At 43.2% G+C, this 20,681-nt stretch overlaps 1 protein-coding gene across 1 annotated transcript; it reads right to left on the reverse strand.

Moving 5' to 3' along the window:
* Nucleotides 1–1,066: 1,066 nt before the first annotated feature.
* mrps34 (mitochondrial ribosomal protein S34) lies at nt 1,067–20,261 on the reverse strand. The gene is made up of 3 exons (XM_043711116.2): nt 19,922–20,261; nt 7,255–7,297; nt 1,067–6,075 (listed from the first exon to the last, which is right to left on the reverse strand). The coding sequence occupies exons 1-3, from the start codon at nt 20,237–20,239 to the stop codon at nt 5,783–5,785; spliced, it is 654 nt and encodes a 217-aa protein (XP_043567051.1). The 5' UTR covers nt 20,240–20,261; the 3' UTR covers nt 1,067–5,782.
* Between the last annotated feature and the right edge of the window lie 420 nt (nt 20,262–20,681).

Genomic DNA, 20,681 nt, shown 5'->3' on the forward strand with positions numbered 1-20,681 from the left:
TACCATATTATGACCGCTGCTTCCTAAGTGTTCCCTTACTTTAAGATTTTTTTTTTGCTTTGTTTCTGGTCTGTAGTCAAAGAAAATGCATTGATGAGAATCCTGTGACTAGAGTATGGCACCGGGTGGAGATCAACAAACAAAACTATTAAAAATCTGCAACTGAAGCAGAAAATGTTTTAAATGGACAGGTCTGTCATACATACGTACAGCAAAGTTAATGCTTCGGTTTTATCCATTATCAGAAGTGACAACTATTTCAAAATTGTATACCACTGAATTGTATACCAGTTTTGACGGCATTTTCACAATCTGCTGCCAGAACCGTGACCAATCAATAGAAGCCCCAAAACAGCTAACTGAAAAGAAGCCTGTTTATATAGCCTTGTGGTACAGTAGTATTGTCCCTACATCTGGGCTAGAAGGTCTAGGTTCAAGTCCCTCCACAGGATGTCAGCCATGGAGGCGTGTCACAAAAGGATGATTAAAAACATTTACACTGCCTTGTCGAGGATTTTCACCAAAGGTATAACAACAGACAAGAAGCTGGGTGGAAATTCTCCTTCAATAGAAAGTCTGACGAATATCATTTGTTGTAACTTCTTTTCAGATAGCAAAGGGAGTTTCCTGAGAATGTGAGGAGGCCATTTAGCCTCTCCGAGACAAAAAAAAAGATATTGGAATCCAAAGTAGATAAACAGGGAGGCTGGAAGGGTATAGGAGGTGGAAATGCAGCATCAAGAGTTGGAGAAGTCAATGCTTTGGATATAACCCTTCTTTAGTTTCTCAAGTCTGGTCTGCCGTTCAATTAGAGCATGTCTGATGCCTGCTCTAATGCCATATATCTGGCTTTCCCCCATAAGAATCTCCCATCTTTGGTTAACAAAAAATCTATCAATCTCAGATTTCCAAAGTAAAATTAAGAACTTTGGTTATTTCAAAAGCGACACCAATTTTACATCAGGGCATGGTAAAGATTGCCATATCAACTTATATGATGGAAAGGTTACATATAAGTGACTAGGCACAGTCACAAAGGACCATAGTAATAATTCAGGCAACACCATTCTGTATATTTTCATTCATCAGACAAGGTTTGTGCTTGTCAGGACTTTATAAATCCAACAAGAAATGACACACAAAAATAATTCCCTGAAATGCCAATAACATGTATTTGGCACGGTTATGGTTAACCAGAAAACAACACTTTCTGTGATTTCCTGCTTAAAAAAAAATCAGAATCAGCACGACAACATTTAAACAAATTATAAATAGTAGTGCAATAATATGTATAGTGAAATATTACATGGAGGTTGGCCATCACTCTAGTGGTTAATACAAATGGTTGGAAATACTTTACAAAACTTTGGGTAAAAGCTTTTGGATTTGAAATGTTACCTCTGTTTATCTCTCCACAGATTAGATTAGATTAGATTAGATTACTTACAGTGTGGAAACAGGCCCTTTGGCCCAACAAATCCACACCGACCCGCCGAAGCGTATACCACCCAGACCGCTTCACCTAACACTATGGACAATTTAGCATGTTCAATTCACCTAACCTGCACATTTTTGGATTGTGGGAGGAAACCGGAGCATCCGGAGGAAACCCACGCAGATACGGGGAGAATGTGCAAACTCCACACAGAGAGTCGCCTGAGGCGGGAATTGAACCTGGGTCTCTGGCGCTGTGAGGCAGCAGTGCTAACCACTGTGCCACCGTGCCGCCCACTAGATGCTGAGCATTTCCAGGATTATCTGTTTTTATTAGATTTTCATCACCCTCGATTTATGTTTTCGTTTTGGTATTGCAATTGTTGATTGATTGTACTGCATTGATTGAGTAGCGCAAATCACTGACTCACCTCATTTATATTGTACATCTACTGGCTTAAAAGAGAATACCATTTGCAATGACCATGGACAACTCCGTCAGTCAGCACCCACTTTGTAATTAGTCTGTTCTTAGAGGACAAAGTGCTGAGACACATTGGTAACCGATAAACATTTTGAAGATGAAGTCTAAGTTATCTTTAAAATCTACTGCAGTTGATGTAGAGTCACAGGGTCATAGAGGTTCACAGAATGAAAACAGGCCCTTTGGCCCAATTTTCCTATGCTGCCCAGTTTTCACACTTTAAACTAGTTCCATTACCTGCGTTTGGTCGCTATCCCTCTGCACCTATCCCATTCATGTACCTGTCTAAATGTTTCTTAAGTGATGAAATTGTACTCACTTTTACCACAACCTCTTGCAGTCTGTTCCAGGCACTCACCACTCTCTGTGTGAAATAAAACTGAAAAAATGTCTTAGCCTATCTAACCTCTCTATAACTCAAACCTTCCAGTCCAGGTAGCATCCTAGTGAACCTTTTTTGCACTCTTTTCTGTAATATACTTTCTGTAATAGGGTGACCAGAACGCTACATAGTACTCCAAACGTGGCCTCACTAAGGTCTTGTACAGCTGCAACAAGACACCCTATCTCCTATACTCAGTGCTCTGACCAACGAAAGCTAGCATGCCGAAAGCCTTCATCACTGCCCTACCCAATATTCAAGGAATTATGAACCTGTACCCCACAATCTCGATGTTCTATAACACTCCCCGGGGCCCTCCCATTGACTGTGTAACTCCTGCCCTGGTTTGCCTTAGCAACATGCAACATCTTGCATGTATCTAAATTAAACTCTATCTGCCATTCCTCAGCCCACTGGCCCAGTTGATCAGTATCTCGCTGCATTCCCAGATAACCTTCCTCACTGTCCCCTATACCACCAACCTTGGTGTCATTCACAAACTTCCTAACCAAACTTCTTAAATGCTCATTCAAATCATTTATATAAATGATGAATAACAGTGGACCCAGCACCGATCCCTGTGGCACACTGCTGGTCACAGGTCTCCAGTCTCAAAAACAACCCTCTACCACCACGCTCTGTCTTCGACTGTCAAGCAAATTTTGTATCCAACTGGCTAGCTCTCCCCGATTCCCATCAGATTAAATCTCATTCAACAGCCAACCATGTGGTATCTTGTCGAATACCTTGCTTAAGTCCATGTAGACAATATCTACCTCACTGCCCTTATCTACTTTGTTGGTCACCCCTTCAAAAAACCCAAATTCGATTTCCCATGCACAAAGCTATGCTGACAGTCCCCAAATGAGTCCTTGCCTCTCCAACGCCTGTAGATCCTGTCTCTCAGAATCCCCTCTTAACAACGTAACCACCACAAATGTTAGACGTACTGGTCTGTAATTCCCAGGCATTTCCCTGCAGCTTTTCTTAAATAATAGCACATTAGCTGCCTGTCAATTTTCGGACACTTCACCCGTGACTGTCGATGATACAAACATCTCTTTTACAGGCCCTGCAACTTCCTCCCTAATTTTCCACAAAGTTTTGGGATACACTTCATCAGATCTTGAAGATTTAGTTACCTTAATGTGTTTTAAGACATCCTCCTCTTCTGTAATGTTGTCACTCTTCAAGACATCACTATTTATTTCCCCAAGTTCCCTAGCATCCATGCCTTTCTCAACGCTAAATACTGATGAGAAATATTTATTTAGGATCTCACCTATTTCTTGTGGTTCCACACGTAGATGACCTTGTTGATCTTTTAAGAGCCTCTATTCTCTCCCTAGTTACTCTTTTGCACTTCATGTACTTGTAGAACCTCTTTGGATTCTCCCTTATATGCCAATGCCATCTCATATTGCCTTTTAGCCCTCCTGATTTCTCTCTGGCGTACTCAAACATTCGTTATACACTCCCCTTTGCTGCTATAACTCTATTGCAGGATGATGGTAGCCTACATACATGCTTAAGTTAGTTTTCACTTCGAGCAGTCAGAACAAGAGTGAAATTCCTGGGGAATTCCAGCTTGTGGCACTCTCTGTGCTGCCTATGTTCATAGCGCCAGGCCACTCCTTTGTTGGTTTTATAAAAGAATAATTGTTATCATTATTCACAGGTTCGGTGCTCATCACTAAGCAACCGCCCGATTAAAATGCGGTTGATTTCAAATGTCGGCTCTTTATACAAATATAAGGAGCAAGAGGGAAGGGGTAGGTCCTTTCAGGACAAAGGAAGGAGTTAATGCATTGAGCCGGAGGAGTGGGTGAGATCCTTACCAAATGCTTTGCATCAGTATTTGCAAAAAGGACATAATAGATGGTGAATCTAGAGAGGGGTTTGTTAATATTCTAGGGCAGGTTAATTTACAAAAGACACTTGATGTTTCAAAAAGCATTAAGATAGAGAGGTCCCCAGGACCTGGTGGGCTTGGTGAGATGAAGGGCACGTTTCTGTGCCATACTGTTCTTTGTGGGTATGGACTACAATTATTTTTGTCTATGGAAGTGAAGCATTAACTGTTCAAATTGTGCTTGACCATTCCTCAGAACCTCTCCCTAAGTTACCAGGAATATTCAGCAGAAGGAAACCATGCATGAATTCAAGCTTGTATTATCCTTGCCTACCTATGACCAATTTCACTGCAAGTTTTCAACTTGAACTCCACTCAAAGGCTGATTTTATGATGGAGGGAGGCTCTAGATTTTCAATATTATTTGGGAGGGAGCTGTGATACAGTTTTACGATGAGATACACGACTATAAATGTATAGCAATGATTGACAGACAAATGCACAGTTCCACTTCAAGATATGTGATGCCCAGTGAATGAAGTGGCCTCCCGTTAGAAATTCAGAATAGAGCTACAGCGCCACCTAGTGCCAGCTACAGCTCCACCTAAAGTTTCATGTAATACACATGGAAATAAAACAAATCAATATTTCTGAATCTACTTTTCAACTACTTCTTACAGGATAACCCCATTAATAGTTGTAATTAAGCAGTAGGCACAGTGCAGGATAATCATGGAGTAGAAAGTAACCGACTCAAGTATGACATGAAACGTACAAGTGCTGTGTTCATACACAATTTCAAGCCGACACCATTAGTTACCAGTTCTCTCAAAGTACCAGAATGGAGATGGTCTTTAACTTTCTACAACTCTCCTCTTGAGCTGCCAACGTAACATCAGGGGAAATCAGCAGGGAAAAAGTAAAAAGTGTGCTGATTCTTAATTCCCCAATTAAGATTAGATTCAATTCCCTACAGTGTGGAAACAGGCCCGGAATGGAAGAATGGATAAAGTGTTGGCTCAGTAACAAAGTAAAGGTAATTTAGAATTTGGATATTGCGGGGAAGAGATTTGCTGATGAAAGTTTTGGCCTTTTCCAGACACACACGAAGTAAAGGGTAGTGATAAGTTGATGGTTTTAGATAGGTGTGGTTTGCAGTGGGATTTCTCAAAGGTTCATTTTGAATCCATTACTCTTTGTAACTTATTCTAGACTTGTTAACAGCACAGAATTGTAAAGTTTACTGATGATATCGAACTTGGAAAAGATAATGATCACAATGAGGATAGTTATTGGCTTCAGGATGACTAGACAAATGGGAAACAAGCATGGAAGGGTGGAGGGCAAAGGAAAGAAGTGTGAAATATTAGCCCTGGGTTTTTTTTTGTTTCTTTGCTTCGCTGGGGAGAGCACTTGGTAATGCAGTAGAGGAACAGGGGATGGGGCAAGCTCTAGCCAAAGGTATGTGAGCAGTCGTGCTGAACCAGCTGGTTCTTTTCCTGCCTGTCAACATGCATGTGTTTAAAGCTGAATACAAAAAAAAAATGATTTTATTATACATAACCAACAAGACAAATTGCTGGAATCAATAGCACTCAGTTTGTCAGTAGCTAGGAATAATCCAGGTTCTTTACACTGGTGTTCCCTCTGCTTCTTTCTTCAAATCCAGATTTTTAAAGTAGTCCTTTGGAAAGTGGCGATTTCTTTCTAGATCAACCATAGGTTCCTCTTCAATAGATTTGCCAGTTTTCTCTCTCCGAGCCAGTATCATGGCACGAAGCAGAGGAGGATAAGGGACATACCGAATACTTGTTTCGGGAACAGGTGTGAAGCTCTTGAAAGCTGCTTCTTCGTGTTTTGGAACCAGGCGCCAATCATGGTACATGACTTTATCAATTTCTTTCACTGTATCTTCAGTTTTCCCTATTTGCAAGAGAAAACAAAAATTTTGAAAATATAAATCTTAGAGGTTCAGTAAACAGAAATGTCTGTTTGAGGCATGTGCACTATTACTAACAGTACAATAGCAGCATCTGGGTCTTCCTTTTCTTGGTTTTCCTGAATCGTTTTTGGTCTGTCCATCAAACCACTTCCACTCAAGCTTACAATATTGTTATCAGGATTAAAACGGTGCTTCAACCAGAATAGCAGGAGGCTTGTTACCAAGATGGAAGATCTGAGTTGCGGAGAGGCTTGGACTTTTTTTCCCCCCTGGAGAACAGCTGGCTGTGGGGTGACCTTATAGAGGTTTATACAATCATGAGGGACTAGACAAGACTTCCTACAGTGTGGAAACAGGCCCTTCGGCCCAACAAGTCCACACCGACCCTCTGAAGAGTAACCCACCCAGATCCATCTCCCTCTGACTAATGCACCTAACACTATGGGCAATTTAGCACGGCCAATTCACCTGACCTGCACATCTTTGGAGTGTGGGAGGAAACCGGAGCACCCGGAGGAAACCCATACAGACACGGGGAGAATGTGCAAACTCCTCACAGATAGTCGCCCAAGGCTGGAATCGAACCTGGGATCCTGGTGCTGTAAGGCAGCACTGAGCCACCGTACCGCCCAAAGATTTAGATAAGGTGAATAGCCAAGGTCTTTTCCCCAGGGTATGAGTGTCCAAAACTAAAGGGTATAAGTTTAAGGTGAGAGGGGAAAGATTTAAAAAGTGAGGAGCATGATATGTATGTGGAACAAGCTGCCAGAGGAAGTAGTTGAGGCAGGTACAATTGTGACACATAAAAAATATTTGGATAGTTACAATGGATAGGAAAGTTTAGAGGGATATGGGCCAAACGCAGGAAAATAAGATAGTTCAGTTCAGGAAAGCTGGTTGGCATGGATGAGTTGGGCTGAAAACTCTATAGCTAACTCGAGGTGAATACGCCCAAATAATTTCCATTCCAGAGATTGTTAACATCCTCGCAAGGCCTCCTTCCCTTTCTCCTTGTGGCCTCCCTCTCTTTTAAGATGTGCCCTCAGCAGATTTGCCTTTCTTCCTCAGCCCCCTCATTTAACACTAACAAGACAAATCCAAGTCCATCACTGTTCTACCATAGTTTTCTGATCAACTAGCCATGAAAGCTGAAGGTTTACCTTTGAATGTTAGCATTCCCCATGCTTTTCCATGGTCCATATCCTGAAAAGAGAAACAGCTTCAGTTTCGTTCCAGCAACTTTCATCCTTTATTGTCATAAAGTTTGGATGGTTATTGAAGATGGTGCAAGGGACAACTAAAATTTCAAAAACAGAAAATTATACTAATGACAAACTAGAAGTAAAGATTTGACAGGATGCAAAGTGTGGTATAATTATGCACCTTTTAGCATACTTTCCACGTTCAATATTTTTCCACACAAGAACAAGGAGTAAGAGTTAGCCATTCAAGAACTCATGGTTGTCCTAAGTGCAGCCTCAATTCCTGTCTACCCCTCATCACGCTTGCCTGTACTATCACCATTATCTTATCCATTGGCAGGGAGCTGTTGGCTGTTGGTGAGCTGCCTTCTTGAACCACTGCAGACTTTGAACCACATTTGCTGTAGGTAGACCCACAACGCTGTTAAGGAGGGAATTCCAGGATGTTGACGCAGTGACACTGCAGGAACGCAGATATATTTCCAAATTAGGAGGCATCCCCATTAATTTGTTGTCCATGTCTTTTTAGATAGCAATGGTCCTGATCTGGCAGATGCCTGTTCCAGGAGGTTTGAAGTATTTCTGCAGTGCATCTTATAAATGGGACATTTAATGTATTCAAGGGTGATTAGCAGCACTCAGTCACTCAGTCAGTCTCCACTACTCTTTGTGGCAAAGAATGCCAAAGATCAAAGATCCTCCAAGACAGGAAATTTTCCCTTACCCCTGTATAAGGTAAAGTGGATTCAAGAGTCTGGCTGGTCTGTTTCTGTACCAGTTAAAAATTACATTATATAATTGAAGCTATATCATTCTTTGTAATTTTTGGCAAGTCTTGAGGAAGATTGTGAATGGTCTTAATCTGCACAATGCCTGACCCCCAACGCTTCTTACATGTCACATTAACAATTAAGAGTATTAGGTAAGAATTTTCAAAAGTTGATGGAGGATGTATGTTCACAGGTAAAGGGACAACTGGAAAATGGAAGTATTCAGAAATGAGATGAGAGTCCAGAGATAATATGTTCTTGTCACGGTGATGGATAAAATTGGTAGGGAATGCTGGATGAGTAGAGAAATTGAAGTTTTTGTCAAAAAAGGGAAGGAAGCATACAGCAGGGATCGAGTGAATCCCTCAAAAGGGTATAAAGGCAGTAGGAGTAAAAATTTAGAGTGATATCAGGAGCGCAAAACGGGAATATGAAATATCTTTCGCAAACAGGGTTAATGAGAGTCCAAAGGGATTTGACAAATACATTAAGGACAAAAGGGCAACTAGGGGTCAATAGGGCCCTCAAAGATCAGCAAGGCTATCTATATTCGGAACCGCAGGAGATGGATGAGATACTAAAAGAGTAATTTCCATCAGTGCTTACTGTGGAGGAGGACATCGAAGATATAGAACGTGGGGAAATAAATAGAGAAATCTTGAAAATGTCCATATTATAGAGATGGTGATGCTGGACGTCTTAAAACACAAAGGTGGAAAAAAACTCCAGGACCTGATCTGTAACCAAGAATTCTGTGGGAAGCAAGGGGAAGAGATTGTATCATCGTTAGTCACAGGTGAGGTGCCAGAAGACTGGAGGTTGGCTAACGTGATGCCATTGTTTAAATAAGGTGGTAAGGAAAAGCCAGGGAACTATAGACCGGTGAGCATGACACCGGTGGTGAGCAAGTTGTTGGAGGAAATCCTGAGGGTCAGGATGAACAGGTATTTGGAAAGGCAAGGACTGATTAGGGATAGGCAACATGGCTTCCTGCATGGGAAATTGTGTCTCACTAACTTGAGTTTTTGAAGTAACAAAGAGGATCGATGAGGGCAAAGCAATTAATGTGACCTCTATGAACTTCAAGATATGCAGGTGCTGGTGTTGGACTGGGGTAGCCAAAGTTAAAAAACAATCACACAACACCAGGTTATAGTCCAACAGATCTATTGGAAGTACAAGCTTTCGGTGTGTTGCACAAGCCACCTGACGAAGAAGCAGCGCTTTGAAAGCTTGTATTTCCAAATAAACCTGTTGGGACTATAACCTGCTGTTGTGCGATTTTTAACTATACGGACTTCAGTATGGCGATCAACTTGGTTCCTCATGGTAGACTGATTAGCAAGGTTAGATCACAGGGAAAACTAGCTATTTGGATGCAGAACAGACTTGAAGGTAGAAGACAGGGGGTGGTGGTGGAGGGCTGCTTTTCAGACTAGAGGCCTATAACCAGTGGAGTGCCACAAGCATCGGTGGTAGGTCCGCTGCTTTTCTTCATTTATGTAAATGATTTGGATATAAACATAGGAGATGCAGTTAGTAAGTTTGCAGATGACACCAAAATTGGAGGTGTAGTGGACAGCGAAGGTTACCTCAGAGTACAACGGGATCTCGAATAGATGGGCCAATGGACTGAGGAATGGCAGATGAAGTTTAATTTAGACAAATACAAAGTGCTGCATTTTGGAAAGGCAAATCAGAGCAGAACTTATACACTTAAAGGTAAGGTCCTCGGGAGTGTTGCTGAATAAATACACCTTGGAGTGCAGATTCATAGTTCCTTGAAAGTGGAGTTGAAGGTAGCTAGGATAGTGAAGGTGGTGTTTGGTATGCTTTTCTTCATTGATCAGAGCATCGAGTATAGGAGTTCAGAGGTCATGTTGCGGTTTGTACAGGGCATGCGTCCGACCACTTTGGGAGTACTGTGTGCAATTCTGGTTTCCCTCCTATACGAAAGATGTTGTGAAATTTGAAAGGGTTCAGAAAAGATTCACATGGATGTTTTCAGGGTTGGAGGGTTTGAGATATAGGGAGAAGCTGATTTAGAGTCATAGAGATGTACAGCATGGAAACAGACCCTTCGGTCCAACCCGTCCATGCCAACCAGATATCTCAACCCAATCTAGTCCCACCTGCCAGCACCTGGCCCATATCCCTCCAAACCCTTCCTATTCATATACCCATCCAAATGCCTCTTAAATGTTGCAATTGTACCAGCCTCCACCACATCCTCTGGCAGCTCATTCCATACACGTACCACTGTCTGCATGTAAACGTTGCCCCTTAGGTCTCTGTTATATCTTTCCCCTCTCACCCCTAAACCTATGCCCTCTAGTTCTGGACTTCCCGACCCCAGGGAAAAGACTTTGCCTATTTATCCTATCCATGCTCCTCATAATTTTGTAAACCTCTATAAGGTCACCCCTCAGCCTCCGACGCTCCAGGGAAAACAGCCCCAGCCATTTCAGCCTCTTCCTATGGCTCAAATCCTCCAACCCTGGCAACATCCTTGTAAATCTTTTCTGAACCCTTTCAAGTTTCACAACATCTTTCCGATAGGAAGGAGGCCAGAATTGCACGCAATATTCCAACAGTAGCCTAACCAATGTCCTTGTACAGCTGCAACATGACCTCCCCACTCCTGTACTCAATACTCTGACCAATAAAGGAAAGCATACCAAACGCCTTCTTCACTATCCTATCTACCTGCGACTCTACTTTCAAGGAGCTATGAACCTGCACTCCAAGGACTCTTTGTTCAGCATCACTCCCTGGGTCCTTAACATTAAGTGTATAAGTGCTGCTAAGATTTGCTTTCCCAAAATGCAGCACCTTGCATTTATCTGAATTAAACTCCATCTGCCACTTCTCAGCCCATTGGCCCATCTGATCCAGATCCTGTTGTCATCTGAGGTAACCCTCTTCGCTGTCCACTACACCTCCATGAAGTGTTGGAGGCTGAGGGATGACCTTATACAGGTTTATAAATTCATGAGGGGCATGGATAGGATAAAAAAACAGGGTCTTTTCTGGAGGGTGGGGGAGTCCAAAACTAGAAGGCGTAGGTTTAAGGTGAGAGAGAAACGATATAAAAGGGACATAAAGAGGCAACCTTTTCATGCAGAGGGTGATGTGTGTATGGAATAAGCTGCCAGAGGAAGTGATGAAGTTGGGTACAATTTCAACATTTAAAAAGGCATCTGGATGGCTATATGAATAGGAAGGGTTTAGAGGGTTATGGGCCAAATGCTGGCAAATGGGACTAGACATATATAGGATATCTGGTCAGCATGGATGTGTTGTACCAAAGGTTCTGTTGCCGTGCTGTACATCCTATGACTCTAATTACAATTTGCAATTCAGTTTTTAGCAACTGCCTCAAATCACAAACCCAATTAATGCTCAACTAAAACTCACTGACCTTAACACTAACTCAATTTCTCTTTCCTGATCTGCTGAGTAAGAACATCAACAGTAAAATTCCTCTAGTGCACAATAATATTCTTTGGTTAGTCTTTCCAAATAGGATTATTTCAAATAAGAGCATCAGGATTAGCTTGCTCTCCCAAAGCATTTTTAATGCCAGAGTTTGGTTTGTACATATAAGCTGTTTTACATTCACTTCAGAGAAGCAAATCCTTCAGGGACAGCACAGAATCCAAAACAATGTGGATCACTGGCAGCAGTAGAACTGGTGCATAGATTCAGTCTCTGCAGAGTATTACTGCAGAAAATACTCAGTGAACATTCCACTATACTATACCTTTAAACTATAACATCTCCAACTATGATGCATGAAGGCAACAGATTTCTTTCCACTGAGAATGGTGACAATAAGCTTAATGTTTTGGCAATTCTACATTCAGTAGACATCTTGCAAAATAAGTAGTATCTGCAAAATAACCTTTTAAAGTGATGATTCGGACTACAACCTGGTGTTGTACGATTTTTAACTTTTAAAGTGAAGCTATGTACTTTTAATAAACAAAATGATTCAATATATGCAGGATTCCTCAGCACAGGAATATTTTAAAACCATCTTAGAGAAAGGCCCTGTACAAGTAGCAGATGAAGTGGGGAGACTGTTGTCCCAGAGACAGAATGACTGACCACGCAGGATCAGGAAATCAAGATTCTGGATTAGTGGTGCTGGGAGAGCACAGCAGTTCAGGCAGCATCCAAGGAACAGTAAAATCGACGTTTCAGTCAAAAGCCCTTCATCAGGAATACAGGCAGAGAGCCTGAAGTGTGGAGAGATAAGCTAGAGGAGGGTGGGGGTGGGGAGAAAGTAGCATAGAGTACAATAGGTGAGTGGGGGAGGAGATAAAGGTGATAGGTCAGGGAGGAGAGGGTAGAGTGGATAGGTGGAAAAGAAGATAGGCAGGTAGGACAGGTCATGGGGACAGTGCTGAGCTGGAAGTTTGGAACTGGGGTGAGGGGGAAATGAGGAAACTGGTGAAGTCCACATCGATGCCCAGGAGTTGAAGTGTTCCGAGGCGGAAGATGAAGCGTTCTTCCTCCAGGCGTCTGGTGGTGAGGGAGCGGCGCCGAAGGAGGCCCAGGACCTCCATGTCCTCAGCAGAGTGGGAGGGGGAGTTGAAATGTTGGGCCACAGGGCGGTGTGGTTGATTGGTGCGGGTGTCCCGGAGATGTTCCATAAAGCGGTCTGCTAGGAGGCATCCAGTCTCCCCAATGTAGAGGAGACCGCATCAGGAGCAACGGATACAATAAATAATATTAGTGGATGTGCAGGTAAAACTTTGATGGATGTGGAAGGCTCCTTTCGGGCCTTGGATGGAGGAGGTGTGGGCGCAGGTTTTGCAGTTCCTGCAGTGACAGGGGAAGATGCCAGGATGGGAGGGTGGGTTGTAAGGGGGGAATACGGGATGGCATTTTTGCAAGAGGTTCCTCCGCCTCTGCCGTATCTGCTTCCAGGAGGACGAGTTCCACCACAGAACACACCAGACGGCCTCCTTCTTTAGAGGCCGCAATTTGCCTTCCCACGTGGTTAAAGATGCCCTCCAACGCATCTCGTCCACATCCCGCACCTCCGCCCTCAGACCACACCCCTCCAACCGTAACAAGGACTGAACGCCCCTGGTGCTCACCTTCACCCTACCAACCTTCGCATAAACCAAATCATCCGACGACTTTCCGCCCCCTCCAAACGGACCCCACCACAGGGATATATTTCCCTCCCCACCCCTTTCCGCCTTCCGCAAAGACCATTCCCTCCGTGACTCCCTGATCAGGTCCACGCCCCCCTACAACCCACCCTCCCATCCTGGCACCTTCCCCTGCCACTACAGCAATTGCAAAACCTGCGCCCACACCTCCTCCCTCACCTCTATCCAAGGCCCTAAAGGAGCCTTCCACATCCATCAAAGTTTTACCTGCACATCCACCAATATCATTTATTGTATCTGTTGCTCCCAAAGCGGTCTCCTCTACATTGGGGAGACTGGAGCGCTTTAGGGAACATCTCTGGGACACCCACACCAATCAACTACACCGCCCTGTGGCCCAACATTTCAACTCCCCCTCCCACTCTGCTGAGGACATGGAGGTCCTGGGCCTCCTTCAGCGCCGCTCCCTCACCACCAGACGCCTGGAGGAAGAACGCTTCATCTTCCGCCTCAGAACACTTCAACCCCAGGGCATCAATTTGGACTTCAACAGTTTCCTCATTTCCCCTTCCCCCACCTCACCCCAGTTCCAAACTTCCAGCTCAGCATTGTCCCCATGACTTGTCCTACCTGCCTATCTTCCTTTCCACCTATCCACTCCACCCTCCTCCCTGACCTATCACCTTCATCTCCTCCCCCACTCACCTATTTTACTCTATGCTACGTTCTCCCCACCCCCACCCTCCTCTAGCTTATCTCTCCACTCTTCGGGCTCTCTGCCTGTCTTCCTGATGAAGGGCTTTTGCCCGAAACGTCGATTTTACTGTTCCACGGATGCTGCCTGAACTGCTGAGCTCTTCCAGCACCACTAATCCAGAATCTGGTTTCCAGCATCTGCAGACATTGTTTTTATCTCAGTAAATCTAGACCCCAGATCAACCACTCTTACTCTGCAAGCTAACAATATAAAGCAACAATGTGGAACATCTCATAAGAAAACAATGACGACACAATTTTCTGAAGATTAACCTCTGCTTTCCAATCCAACTCGCAGGCTTAAATCACACATTTGCCCAATTCCTGTTTCTTTTTTTACCCCAAATGCACTACTAATGCATAATACACTTCAGCAAGCATATTAACTTGCATCTATGGGACCAAAAGCGTGCCAGTTGATCAAATATTAAGGTTGATCAATACATCCGCATAATGTAAAACACACATAAGTAATAGAAACGTAATGCAGGAGGGCATATGCACTGTTATGCTTTATTTACAGCAAAAACTACAAATATAATGTGACTCTGCCTTAAATAAAATTTACCGACAGAGCCTTCTCACTCACACCCTCAACTGAATACTCAGACATTGCAGAAATCAGAATCATACAGTAAACTTCTGGTTTTACCAGTTTATTGGGACTGCCAATTAAAACAAGTTTGCTGTACATCACTGAAAGGCACACTTTAGAAGGGCATCTTGGACAAAGTTACTCTGAACCAGTTTTAGTTTTGCAGTGATTGACAAGATATAGAAACATTGATAGGAGCAGAGTAGGCCATTCGACCCTACTCCACCATTCATTATAATCATGGCTGATCATTGAGCTCAGTACCCTAATCTCACCCTCCTCTATCTCCCTTGATCTCTTTAGCCATAAGAGTTACGTCTACCTCCTTCGTAAAAACAGTGCTTTGGCCTCAACCACGTTCTGTGGTTACAAATTCCACAGGCTCCCCAATCTCTGGGTGAGGAAATTTATTTTCATCTTAGTCCTAAAAGATTTATCCTTCATCTTTAAACAATGAAGTCTGGTTGTAGACCCGACACTATCAGAAACGTCCTTCCTGCATATAATCTGTCTTGCCCTGTTAGAATATCATAGGTTTCTTTGAAAAACCCTTCATTCTTCGAAACTCCAGTGAATATAATCCTAACCAACTCAATCTCTCCTCATATGTCAGTCCTGCCACCCTAAGAATAAGGTTGGTAAACCGTCACTGCGCTCCCTCTGTAGCAATATCCTTCCTAAAAGATACGGAGACCAAACTGCGCACAATATTTCAGCCCACTAACTCAGTCTGTCCAAATTACAACATCTCTGCATCCACCTCACAGCTCATTTTTATTCCCAATTTTCTGACATCTCCAAATTGAGAGATATTATGTTTAGTCCCCTTATCTAAATTATTAACATAAATGGTGAATAGCTGGTTCTAGTCTCAATCCCTGCGTCTCCCACGTGTCACTGACTGCCATTCAGAAAAAGTCATTTATTCCTACAGGTTGTTTCCTATCTATTCATCTGATACACTTTAAATTTACACACTGATCTCTTGTGGAATTTTGCCAAAGCCTTCCAAAAGTCCAAGTAATCCACATCCACTGGGTTCCCCCAGTCAACTCTCCTAGTTACATCCTTAATGGAGTCTGATAGATTTGTTAAATTATGTCTGATTCCCCACTGTTTTCTAAATGCTCTGTAATAAAATCCTTGATAACTGACTTTAGCATCTTCCGCGCTACCAGCTGGTCTATAAGTCACTGTTTTCTTTCTACCTTCCCTGTTTAAATAATGGGGTTACATTCGCTACCCTCCAATCTGTATGAACAGTTCCAGAGTTGAAAGAATCTTGGAAGATGACCACCAATACATCTACTACTTCTAGGGCCACTTCCTTAAATATTAGATTATTAGGATCTGGGCATTCATCAGTCTATAATTCAATCAATTTCTCCAACATCATATCTCTACTAACACAGATTTGCTTCATAGAATCCCTACAGTGTGGAAGCAGGCCATTCAACCCATTTAGTCCACACTGACCCCCCCAAAGAGCATCCCACCCTGAGCAAACCGCTATCCTACACTGGAATAGGAGCAGCGCTTCAGTGACAGAGAGAACACACACACTCCTGAGGGTGGAATTGAACCCGGGTCCCTGGCACTGTGATGCAGCAGTGTTAATCCCAATTCCTCCCTCTCAGTGAACCATGCTCCCCAACATTTCTGGTCCTCCTTTGTGTAGACAGAAGTACGAATTTAGTTTGTCAGCCATTTCTTTGATTCCCATTATAAATACCCCTGTTTCTGACTGTGAGGGAACATCTTTACATATCTAAAGAAACTTTTATAGCTTGTTCTTATGTTTCCCGGAAGCTTACTATTAAATTCTATTTTCCCTGTCTCGATCAATCTCTTTGTTGTCCTTTGTTCTCCTTTGTTGTCTTCTAAACTTTTCCCAATCCTGCTTTTTCTTGTATGCTTTTTTTTGCATCTAATACTCTCTCTAGCATCCACAAGTCATGGTTGAGCCACTTGTGGTCAATTTTTCACATCACATTTGCGTGAATGTTCTTCACAAGGTTAAGGGGTATAGCAATTGTGCAACATTAAATGGGATAAGCTGAGACAGGTTTGTTCCTTCATCTTAGGGAAGGTGTGCACTTATTTTGCACCCACAGCAACATTTCTTTTTACAAATCATCTGTTTTAAAAACATACAGGGATATATAGACCACTGTAGCAAAACTAATCAATATTTTAAAGGCTGCATGTACATCCCACTTAACATGCTCTGGAGTGGCTTGAGTTGGTGTACAGCACAATAGGTATTTCTTCCTTAATGTTGCTTTTATATAGCAAGTTAAAGCTCGATGCCACAAAGGTGCAGTTAATTCAGCCACAGTAGCTTCAGGACTGGTCGTGATCTTTAACCATGTTTTGATCACCTGCCTTAGCAGTCTGATTGTGCTCCTTCAAAGTGCCTAGTGATAATCTATTGTATCAATGGTGCTATACAAATGCCAGCTGTTGTCATTCTGAGTTCTGCACATTCCAACCTCCTCCACGTTTGCACAATTGTTTGGAAGTGTTTACAATTGGTATATAAATACTACAGATTTAATTGAGAAATAGCCACAGAGCTCTTGCCAACCCCGCAAGCAATGATTGTGACATTTTAATTGAATGGGAAAGCAAACATCCTAAAATAGAAACACCCAGTCACATCAAAAGCACGTGCTAAAATTTAGGACTGTCACCAGGATTTCTAAATTAAAACTTGTTAACAGAAATTCCCACCCACTTCTGTGGGTGAAATAATTACGCCAACGTGCATTTATATAGCACCTTTAATGTGCAAAACATTCGGGTGTTTCACAGGAGCATTATCAACCAAAAAATGACACCAAGCCAAAGGAGGTGATTTTACGACGGGCATCCAGAAGCTTGATCAAAGAGGTAGGATTTGTGGAGGGGTTAATGGAGGTATACAGAGGTCGAGGCATTTAAGGAGTGAGATCCAGAGCCTTAGCCTCAGATAGATGGAGTCACAGCTGCCAACAGTTCAAAGACTGAGTGAAAGAACAAACAGGGAAGGAGCACAAGACTCCTGGAGGTTTATATAGTTATGAAAATTCACAGATATAGAGGGACAAAGCCACATTGGAAGTGAGACTGAGAAAGGTATATATGGACTGAAAGACAATGTAACTGAGTAGGGAACGTGTTGGTGTGAAGGTTTTGGAATAGAAGGATTTTGGAGTAAGCTCAAGTTACATCAAGTTAAAGAAACAGGTAAGCTCGGAAAGTTAAAGGTAAGGACGATACTTTCAGCAATGGATACGGAAGAAGTAGGAGAGTGTGGTGTTGGAAAAGCACAGATGGTCAGGCAGCATCGGAGGAGTAGGAGAGTCAACAGCAGCATGTGCCTGAAACGTCGACTCTCCTGCTCCTTGGATGCTGCCTGACCATCTGGGCTTTTCCAGCACCACACTCTTCGACTCTGATCTCTAATATCTGCAGTTCTCACTTTCTCCATATGGTAGAAGGCGGCAATGTTCTGGAATGTGAATACTCTGATTGGAAAATATGAAATCAGAAAGCTCGGCTCCAGAAAAATAGGACACCAATAAACTGAACAGCCCACCACAGGATCATTGCTTCCATAATATGACCAAAAGAGAATACAGATGTGAAACAGGAGGGTGACCGTGGGACAGCTGAATTGAAAAGATAGACAGCACAAGCGCCTCTGATTGTGACTGAATAGGCAAGAGTGAAACCAGGTAAAAGATATCCATTCAACTTGACAACAGAGAAGGATAGTGGTGAATATTGTCAAAGGTTGCAGAGATTTAGATGGATGAGAAGTCATAGATACTCAGGTGTCATTTGGACTTTGAATAGGCACTTCTATATACTAGAGCAGGAAGAAACCACACTGAATGTCCAGGCATGGTTGTATAGGAGACAAGCAGATGTAAGGACTTTGGAGAAGAAAGGGAGATTTGAAATGACATGGTCAGAAGGATCATAGGGAAAGGGGCTGAATAAGGGGGGAAAATGATGGTATATTTAAGGCAAGGGGACATAGCCTGAGGAGAAGGCTGCATTGAGAATATGGCATCAGCAAAAGAAGTTAGACAGCCAGCAGTTTAATAAGAATATGGTCAAATGAAAGCTGGATTTCACAGAATAAGCAAAATGAGTGAGGAGGAGGCGGCATGCAAAGAGTTAGTGGAAGATACCGTTCTAGAACTAGGAAAAAGGGAAGGAAGCTGGAGTTGCACTTGAAAAGATGGGTTCAACATTAGTAATGGAGAGAAATTGTTGGTGATAATGGAGAGGATTTAAATGATTCGTAGTGGACAAAGGCTGAGATTTAGAATAAACAGAAAATACCAGAAACAGTCAACAGGTCTGGCAGCAAAACAAACAACAGACATGTCAAATTGCTCAGAAAAGTTTAGTATTTGTAGAATCATAATGGTATAACACAAAAACAGATTCTGCATTCTAACTCATCTGCACCAATCAGACATCCCAATCAGTTTAGAAGTCAAAGGAGTCATACAGATATACAGCATGGAAACAACCCTTCGGTCCAACTTGTCCATGCGACCACATATCCTAAAGCAATCTAGTCCTATTTGCCAGTATGTGGTCCATTACCTTCTAAACTCCTTTTTTATTCATATACCCATCCAGATGCCTTTTAAATGTTGTAATTGTGCCTAATCCCACTACTTCCTCTGGCAGCTTGTTCCATGTATGTACCACCTGCTGCTTGACAGAGCTACTACTCAGATCCTCCTTAAATCTTTTCCTCCCTCCCCTTAAACCTATGTCCTCTAGTTTTGGACTCCCCTACAATAAGGAAAAAGACCATGGCTATTTCCCCAATCCATGCCTCTTGTGATTTTATAAATCTCCATAAGGTCACCCCTCAGCCTCCATCACTCCAGGAAAAAAGGTCCCAGCCTCTCCCACCATTTTGATGACTGGTCAACTTCAACTGATTTCCATCTCCACAACCACCCCCCCACCCCCCCCCCCCAAGATCTGCCAAGAATTTACATTTTCTCGATCCACAGTATTTTCATAATTTTGCTATTTAAGATGAGGAAAATCACTTCAGAGGGTGGTGAAACTTTGCCATTCTAAAACCTTAAAAGGGCTGTAGAAGCTTAATCATTGAGCAGGTTTGAAATACAGAACCAAAAAATCCAAGAGATTTGGATATGTTTTGGTAAAGTGATATTGGAGTAAGATGATCAGCCATGACCTCACTGAATTGTGGTAGGGCTGAATGGCGTGGGGCAAGGGGTAGGGGGCGGGGCGAAGGGGTAAGGGGCGGGGCAAGGGGTAGGGGGCGGGGCGAAGGTGTGGGAGGACACACTCTGACCTCGGCGTGAGGCGGGGGATTAAGGGTGTTATATTCTGACCTGGGCGGTGTAATCCACCTTGACCTTGCTGATGGTCCAGTAGCAGGGCTGGTCGTAGGCGATGAGCCAGGATTTCCTGGTGACCAGGCGGTCAATGCCGAACAGGGGCAGGCGGTTGAGGAGCTGGAAGAGGCGGCTCTCGGTGCGGATGTCGCGGTGAGCCAGTATCGGCAGCTTCTTCCCGCTGTACGGCCGTGTCATGGTCTGGTAGTCCACAGCGAAGCGCTCGCTGTCCCGGGGCCGATTCTTGCGGGCCCAATACTCCCGCACCTTGCGGGCCATCTCCGCGATGGGGCGGATCTTCTTCTTGCGGGCCATGATCCCCGCGTGCGGCCGACCGGAAATGTGCCACCGCCACACCAGTCCCCGTGCTTCCCTCAAACCCTTCCGCCACTCCACACCTCTCCGCGCCGCCACTTTGGTTCCGCCCCTCACAGCAGCTTCAGCTTCAGACAGAGACACATCTCTCCAAAACTTGTTCACATTTACCCCCCACCCCCAATGATAACATAGATAGTTTGGAAAAAAAACCCAAAGTCTACTAAAACAAACACCCGAAAATGCTGGAAACATTCAGGTCAGTTCATATTGTGGAGAGAGAAAGTTGTGTTTAAGAAGATCCAGGTGTTTCCTGTGGATCATTCAAAATAGATTTATTTTTGAAAGTGCTGTGTCATCAATAATTTAACTTAAACAGGAAGGTATCGGTGAAAAGTTACTGTTAGGTATTTACCAACGATGATTTGAATTTTCTTCGGAG

This window comes from Chiloscyllium plagiosum, unplaced genomic scaffold (genome assembly GCF_037043375.1).
Source record: "Chiloscyllium plagiosum isolate Xiang-an unplaced genomic scaffold, Cpla_swu_hap1 HiC_scaffold_20, whole genome shotgun sequence".
In the NCBI taxonomy this organism is placed as follows: Eukaryota; Metazoa; Chordata; class Chondrichthyes; order Orectolobiformes; family Hemiscylliidae; genus Chiloscyllium; species Chiloscyllium plagiosum.